Source organism: Dromaius novaehollandiae, chromosome 4 (assembly GCF_036370855.1).
Source record: "Dromaius novaehollandiae isolate bDroNov1 chromosome 4, bDroNov1.hap1, whole genome shotgun sequence".
Taxonomy (NCBI): Eukaryota; Metazoa; Chordata; class Aves; order Casuariiformes; family Dromaiidae; genus Dromaius; species Dromaius novaehollandiae.
The window spans coordinates 44187870-44195987 of record NC_088101.1 but is presented as its reverse complement, the minus strand read 5'-3'; the positions used below and the strand labels follow the sequence as shown (position 1 = coordinate 44195987).

Genomic DNA, 8118 nt, shown 5'->3' with positions numbered 1-8118 from the left:
GAAACTAGGAGGGCTGGATGCAGAGGAGCTGTGTGAAGCATTGATCATCTGTAGGCTGTGATATCCTGAAAGCCCAGGAAGGACACAGTGGAAGACAAAACTAGATGAACTGTGTTACACAAGGATATGCATCCTCCTCTTTCTCTTCATTGAGCAAAAATATGGCTCAGAGCTGGAGAGGGGGTTGGCTGTCTGGCCAAATAGGCAGTTCTGGGCTTATTTTGATCTGTTTTTCTGCTTGTGCACTGGAGGGGAGGATTTAAGTCCGGATGTCTCTGAACTTCTGGTTGTCCTTCCATTAATATAATCAGGCAAAACGTGCAGTCTCAAAATCCACAGGCTTCCCTTAATGATAGCAAGCTTTATGTACAACAGGAAAGGTAATACTTGGGCAGAGCTTTGGGAATCGGTGTGTAGCCCCAGACACCTCAGGGCCACCGGCTGGCTGTGGGCAAGGCCCACCACCTCTAAGGCTGGTTTCCCACTTTTATGAAATTAGAATTGTATTGCTCACCTTCTCTGTTAACCCTTTTGAGACCTATACTGAAAAATGCCACATAAAAACAGGGAAATACTAATTCACAGAGAAGTTAAGGTTAGCTCAACAATGTCAAATACTTGGAGATTCTCTAATAAACGTACAATAGAAACAGTGTTGTTATTAGAGTGCTTATTATTAGAGTACTTGTTATTTACACTTTTAGGTGCAAGGTTTGCCCACTATCTCATGTAAAAGCTGCCTAAAAATACTGACTTCAGATGCCATATCAAGTTTTTGTCTTTTTCAAGATTTTTGCTGATCATTTTCTGTTATTTTTCACTTGTGACTTAAACACACTGAGTATTTCACATTAAATTATCTGCTATTTCCACCTTTTTTTGATCTTCATTTCTATCATGTTGTGCAGTCCCCCAAAGGGTGTTTTTTTTTTCCAGTGCCATCAGATTAGAAATCTTAATGAAGAATAAGAAAGATTCATCAGCTAGACCTGGGGAGAAATTTTATAGCTTAAAACTCAGGTGGACCTACAGCAGAGGCTTTGTACATTTACTGAACCCTGAGGGCAAAGGTGGGTTATTGAGTTAGAGTAATCAAGAGAAAAATAGAATATATATTCTTTGTATTTGTGCTATGTAACTATAATATGGCTTCCTTAGCAAAGATGCATGTGATTTAAATTTGGAAGAAAGATACCTCTCTGGTTAAAAAGGAGAGGGAGGGAGGGGTAGAAAGCATGTGTGTTTGGGTATACATGTATATCTGAAGGTTGTTGCATCTCTCCAGAGCAGGTAGATTCATCTAAAAGGAAGGGCAGTAAGATTTTGCTTTCTTGCAAAAAAAAAAAAAAAAAAAAAAAAAAGAAAAAAAAGAAAAAGAAAGATTCTGCTGCCTTTTTTTTTTTTTTTGCTTTTCTTTACACTATCACCTGCTTAGATGATGAAGGCTCTCCCCGATCAAAAACATGTTGTATGTTCAGAATGCAAGTAAAAGGACATAACTATAGGACCTGTCTGAAAATTATATCAAATGATATGACAGGATAAAAATTGGCTAAGGAAATCAGAGGTAGAACGTACTGGGTAAATATAGCAAGCTGGAAACAACTCATACAATAATAGCTACCTATAAAACCATTTCAGGGAATAAGACAACCTGGGAATCAGCAGCAAAGGATCTTGCAAAGATATTGCAAAGTATGAGCTAAGGATCTAAGGAAAAATATTTTTCTAATCACATCCAGAAACAAACATTTTATTTTATTTTATAAAACAGTCAAAATTGGCACTGAAATAGTCTGAACAATAGTTACTTAGTGAAAGATACATATTTTATTATATTCTTACAACAGTTATTACTGATATGTCTGAATTAGTCTTACATTTGCTACTCATTATACATTCTTTATATTTCCAAAGTACAGATCAACAATATTTGAGGCAATGAAAATGGTATTCCAGTTTTGTACACTGGGCATGATTTCTTATGGAGAACAGATAGAAGAAGATTACAATATAAATACATATTTCTGCTCAATGCAAGACATACATGCAACCTTAGAACTAACCATTCACTTGAGATGCTACTAATCACAACCAAGTCAGACTTACTAAACTTAATGTATTTGGTTTGTAAAGCTATACATGTTTTCATACTTGAAAACCTAACCTTTTTTGTTTGTTTGTTTGTTTTTTTACTGAGGCTCATAAAATCATGGTATTTGGCTGCATGGAATAAGGGACAATAAATCAGCTTTTATGCTGTTGTTTAGAAACCCATATAAGATGGGATTCAAGCAGCAGGACATCATACCTAGTAAATGACATATACAATATACTAATTTAAAATGTCTGTTAGAAATGAGATTGGCATTGAAATCTGTTACAATGTGGAAAAGGTGAAGAGGCATCCAACTGAAGGCAAAAACTAGGATCAACACTGTCAGTCTGCAGAAAACTCTCCTAGATCTTGCCTTAATTCTGATGATGGATCGGGATACTGTAATCATGTCCTGGATCTCTGTGTTTTCTTTTGGTTTCATCTCAAAACAGATAGGTACCCCTGGGATGCACTTACTGGATGAAGAGAGCTGGCTTTTTTGTGTGCAAGAGCTTTCTGGGAGTTCTCTGAAATTAGCATCCTGATGATGCCTTAAAATAGCTGGCATCACACTGGAAGTCTTTTTGCTGTATCTTCTGTGGTGCTTTCTGACAAATGCATAGCTCCATCTGGAACGGCTGGAGGGCTGCACCTGAGTGCCAGTGCTCTTAGATGGATGAAAGGTTAGGTTTATCATCTCATTTTCTTCAAATTTGTTTTCCGCGTTCGACAGCCTGGAACCTATGCTCCGGCAGACACTGGTATGGCTAGCAGTTAAACACACCAAAGGCAATATGTATTGCATGAATAACAAGGATATTGTAAAGGCAATCCTGTAGGAATCAGAAGGCCATGACTCAATGCACAAAAACCTGCCCACCAGTGCCTCCAAATTCAGAGTTTCGCTGAGATCTACGACTTTGTGGAAAATTGGCAGAGGGGAGCAAATGGCACAGCCAAGGGCCCAAATGGTTGCTATTAAGACATAGCCTTGTTTTGCTGTTAAATTGCTAGAAAGGGGATGTTTTATCATACGGTATCTGACTACAGCGATAGACATTAACATTAAAGTGGAGACTAGAACAGATGCACACTGGAGGAAGGGCATGACGTGGCACATCAGAGTGCCAAACATCCATTGGTCAAGCAGGACAGATGTCAGTGTGAAAGGCGAACAAAACAGCACAACTAAGATGTCAGAAAAGGCCAAGTTACCAATAAGAATGTTTATTGTTGTCTTCTGCTTGTGTTTCATCAGAGCCATGAGTATGAACAGATTTCCCATAAAGCCAGCCAGACTTATAAATGTGTACAGCCCAATGAGAAAGTACTGTATGTCATCAACACTACTCTTATAATCCTCCCAGGCAGAAAAACTCCTTGTAGCAGCAGAGGTGTTCTTGGTAGGTGTCCTGTTGTTATGGTCTTTGAATCCTAAATCCATATTCTAGTCCTGCTTAGAACAAGAAAGGCATTAATTAGCTACTGAAGTACAGATGATACTGGTGTTAATGTAAATATAATAAAACATAATTTTATCTTGTATCACCTTAACGCAATTAAATTAATAGTGGTGTTATTCTATTGTGAGGCAAATCCTGCATAGCTTTGGGTCAGCACAAGCTAATTTCATAGGTTTTAGCATGTGGCATTCAGCACACCAAGGCCTCAGCACCTGGCTGCACATATTCAGTGATTACAATTTAAGGATCTGCATTATGAGGCTGGCTTTTAACTATGTTTTGCTATAGACCAAATTTGCAAATTTGCTATTTGCATATATAATGATGTTTTGCTATTGTCAGCCTTTCCATGAGTGAGCAGCTAGTCACAAAAGCAATCCACTTAGGGTGGGTGAAATTACTCCTGGGAGTAACGGCTCACTGATATGAGTAAGGAAATTCACAGTCACCATCTGGGCAGGTGCCTAATCGTTACATGACAACAAACTAAAATGGGAGCACTGGAAAATATACAGTGTTCTGAAATACAATAAAAACTGCAGTAGTATGTCTTAGCTTGCTAGTAAAAAACTGATACAAATTAGTGGGAAGTTTCAAAAAGAATAGGTTTCTAAGGATAGCTACTGTCCCACAGGGGCCAGTGTCCAAGAGGGAATTCCTATCATGATGCTTATACAAACCATCTTCTCTTAATTTGGAAAATAATGTTGAACATAATGTTGAGGACTGCTACTTGAGCAGAAGGGAAATTTGCTTAAAAAACATCCAAACAAAACAAATAGATATAACACAGAGAGGACAGTATTAACTGTATGCAAACCCCACCCAATCATTTGAAAATTCATTCCTGTTTAGATGCAAAACCTGCTCGTATTAAAGCTTCTAAGTCAAAATTCTCTAAAGTGCACATATCAGCTAGAAATTTGCTGAAGGCTTAGAAATCTCAGGCAAGACAATGCAAAAAGACCTAAACAAAACCAAAACACCCTTAAAATGAGCAGAAGGTTTTTCACTCTTCATCATTCTAGCTGCCAGTGAGCATAACTTGAAGTCACTGGAATTGAAGTCAGCGACTTCTGAAATCAGCTGAAATTTCTTTCTGTTTCTAAGTCTGAGTTAACATAAATATTATCCAAGTATTCCAGAGGGCTCTGCCCTAGAGAAAATACATAATCCTCTACTTCAGGCTTATGGAATGATATCCCTATTATGTAATAGCTACAACATTTTTGTTTCTTTTATTCAGCATAAAGGAATCATGGGTTTTTTGCTATGACTGGTGCTTTGTGGATTTCAGAGTGTGCATGTACCTGTAATCTGCAGGCTTGCTTTTGATTTTGACACTTCCCCCCAAAACTTCAAAAATTGCAAAGTGGCTCTGTTGCTCTCCAAGCTTGCTCTCTTGCTCATAGGGAACAAATTGCTCACTCAGCCTGAGTGTTGCTGCTAGTAAGCTCCAAAAAATATTCCCTCCCATACTGTTGATCTTCAGTCCCCAGTCTTCGCATACCACTGATTTCACAGGGCTCCCTGCACTTCTTGGCATGTGTCTTCCTGTTTTGTTTTAACAGCTGCTTCTATTTTTTGGGACTCATTCACTCTCCCTCTGTCACTTGGTCAATCTGAGTGTAACATGTAGTACGTAGCTTTCAGAGAAATGAATAGTCCCGAAAATCCCACAGGAGGAAATAGAATTAAATGAGATAGCCACTTTTGAAAATGTTGTCCTCGTATTTGAAGAGTATTGCTAAACTGAACAGTAGTCACTACAGTGCCACGGTGCTCTTTGGCATGTTTTCAAGACCAGATTTAATCAGTCTGAAGGAATCTGATGGAGATTTTCTAGCTATGAGCTCCGAAAGTTGGATCACTTTCATCTTCTACATCCCTCAGTCAATACGATTTCCTCAAAATAAATGAGGGTCCCTTTTCCGTATTCCTCTGCATACACTCTCTGAGGCTGCGCTCAGCTACACCTGCATGAGCTCACACCCCGTGACCTTTAAATGGGTTTGCTTAGGTCTCCTTTAGTTTCTGTAGGATGCATGAGATAGAAAGCTACGATGCATGAGGTAGAAGTAACTGCAACTTCATGCCAGAATCCAGGGTGAATAGGAAAATTTACGGTAAGAATCAGATTAATTCAATTAGCATTAAATACAAGGAGTATTTGCGGTTCCCTTTTACAATAAAATGGGATTTATGACAAGTGATGTACCATGATCTTGAAAGATTTTAAATAACACCTTCTTAAACCACATTTGTCCATGATGCACCTTAATGTCACTCTTTTAATCCTGTGACTCTTATTTTCACCAAGATAATGCTTCACAGGAGTTTTCTATTACAGTTGATATAAGGCCTGAGAGTAGCAGAGAGAACTTAAATGGTTATTCAGTTTTAGATGAGTTAAAGATAGCAGATACCCTACAATGTGCTAGTTAAATACATTGAAATTCTTAAGATTCATTTCATTATTTCACTTAAAAACCTTTGCTTTATATTTAAAATACAAAATCCATAAATCTCTATTTAAGAGAGTGAATAGGCTGTTTTTTTTCTGTTTCCTTACATATTTAAAGGGCAATTTTCAAGAGCACAAAAGTTTGACAGGCACTCATCCTCCATTGAAGGCATATGTGCTTTCAGAAAAATTTCCTCCTATTAGACGAGATGCTCATATGAAGGTTTATTCATGGGTAAGAGCTTACATGCTATGGTATCAGTACCTATTAAGTCAATTCTGACTGGCTGCTGCCTGTACTGTCTAGTCTGTTCAGTCTGTGTAACAGTGTCCACACAGGACAATTAATCTTTACTGCTGTGGACAATTTACAACCTTATGATTCCTTTTTCTTTTTTTTTAACTTTAAAGACAAATAAAGACAAATATATATGAGGAGGAAGCAAAACATGACAATTCTCTTAAAGACACTAACTCCCTTCTCTCCTCCAAATACTGGCACGGTCACAGGACTGTACAGGAAATGAAGTTAGAGATAATCTTTTTTAACTTGTACACTGCTGTAAATAGTTACACCAATACTTCACACCATCACGAACACTTAGGCTGTAACTGCCTGATCATCTAAGCTCATGGAAAGCACTGAGCTATGTGGTTACTACTGAAGAAATGATGCCTTTATACCATTAAAGGCTGAGATAATGTCTGAGCCAAGTGACACCACTGAAGAGTCCCATTCTCGATGCAGACTAAAGATCAAATGCTGCCGCTTCAGAGGTTCCCGTTCCTTACATGCAACAGCAAAAACTGGTCCGAGAACCCTGGAGACTTCAAAAGGCTGAGATTACTTCAGAAGTACCGAAAAAGGATTTCCAGGCATGCTACCGGCATGTCTCTTTATGTGGCTAATTAAAAGAAGCATTACAACATTATCCTGGAAAACAAGAATATGGCTTCCCAAAATAAGCAAAACCCCCCCTAATAAGATTATTTGTCCACAGCCAAAGAAAGGCGATGCAAGGTAAGGGGGTATTCGTTCGCCAGAAGAGAAAACTTAAAACGTGTGCTTAAAACACACGCTGCGCAACGCAGCAGCTCCCGGCTTGTCAAGGAGAAAGGAAAGACAGATATTTTTTTCTTTCTGCACCTCCCTGGGGAATCCCGCGGCAGTGCTCAGCCCTGCGTCCGGGAGATGCACCCGCGCACCCGACCCAGCGCGGCTAATGCCCGCGGCGGCTCCGGCCGAAACGCGGCGGGACGGGACGCGGCGGGACGGGACGGGACGGGACCGCGCGGGACAGGGCGCGACGGGACGGGACGGGACGGGACGGGAGGGGACCGCGGCTCTGCCGCCGGGCGTCCTCGGCGCCGCGGGGACAGGCAGACCTCGCCGCAGCTGCCGCGCACACCGGGGTTTCCGCGGGTTCGCCGCCAGCGCACCTGCCCCGCGCGAAGCCGCGCAGCCCCTGCGGGAGGGCTTCGCCCGCGCTGCGCGGGGGGCCGAGCCCCGGCCGCCGCCTCCGCGGCCCCCCGCGGCCGCCGGCTCCCGCTGCGCCGCGGCTCCGCGGCCAGGCGCCGCCTGAACTTGCCGCCTCACCTGGAGGCGCCTCCCGCCGGCGCCGGGCGCGGAGCCCCGCTCTGGCTCCGGGCTCACGGGGTGCCGCGGCCCCGCTGCGCCTCCCGGTCGCGGTCCCGGTCGCGGTCCCGGTCGCGGTCCCGGCTGGCTGCTGCCGGGGCTCCTAGGGCCGGAGGGGAGCCCGGCCCTGCCCGGGTCTCAGACGGGCCGGAGCCCCGCGGAGCGTCTCGGCGGCTCCGTCGCCCCCGCGGGAGCGGGAGGAGAGGCCGAGCGCTGCCCGAGAGCCTGGGCGAAGGTGGCAGCCCGGCGGGGCACCCATCACTGGAAAGGGGGCCGAGGCGGAGCGACCGCAGCCCCCAAGGAGAGGGACGAAGGCGGCATCCTGCAGGCTGCGTGGCAGCGGAGCCTACACCAGTGCTGCCGTCCCTGCAGAGGCAGGAGGGAGCTGACACTGGCCAAGCAGATGCATCCTAGCCTAAAGGCGAGACCTGGTTCCTCTTGATGCTGATTGAAATGC

At 43.0% G+C, this 8118-nt stretch overlaps 1 protein-coding gene across 1 annotated transcript; it reads right to left on the bottom strand.

The window, feature by feature from the left end:
• Positions 1-1744: 1744 nt before the first annotated feature.
• NPY5R (neuropeptide Y receptor Y5) lies at positions 1745-7683 on the bottom strand. Its single transcript, XM_026120198.2, has 2 exons — positions 7623-7683; positions 1745-3551 (listed from the first exon to the last, which is right to left on the bottom strand). The coding sequence occupies exon 2, from the start codon at positions 3540-3542 to the stop codon at positions 2211-2213; it is 1332 nt and encodes a 443-aa protein (XP_025975983.1). The 5' UTR covers positions 3543-3551; positions 7623-7683; the 3' UTR covers positions 1745-2210.
• Positions 7684-8118: the final 435 nt, after the last annotated feature.

Excerpts from the sequence above, each read along its gene's own strand:
- NPY5R (XM_026120198.2), bottom strand. The coding sequence starts at position 3,542 with ATGGATTTAGGATTCAAAGACCATAACAACAGGACACCTACCAAGAAC.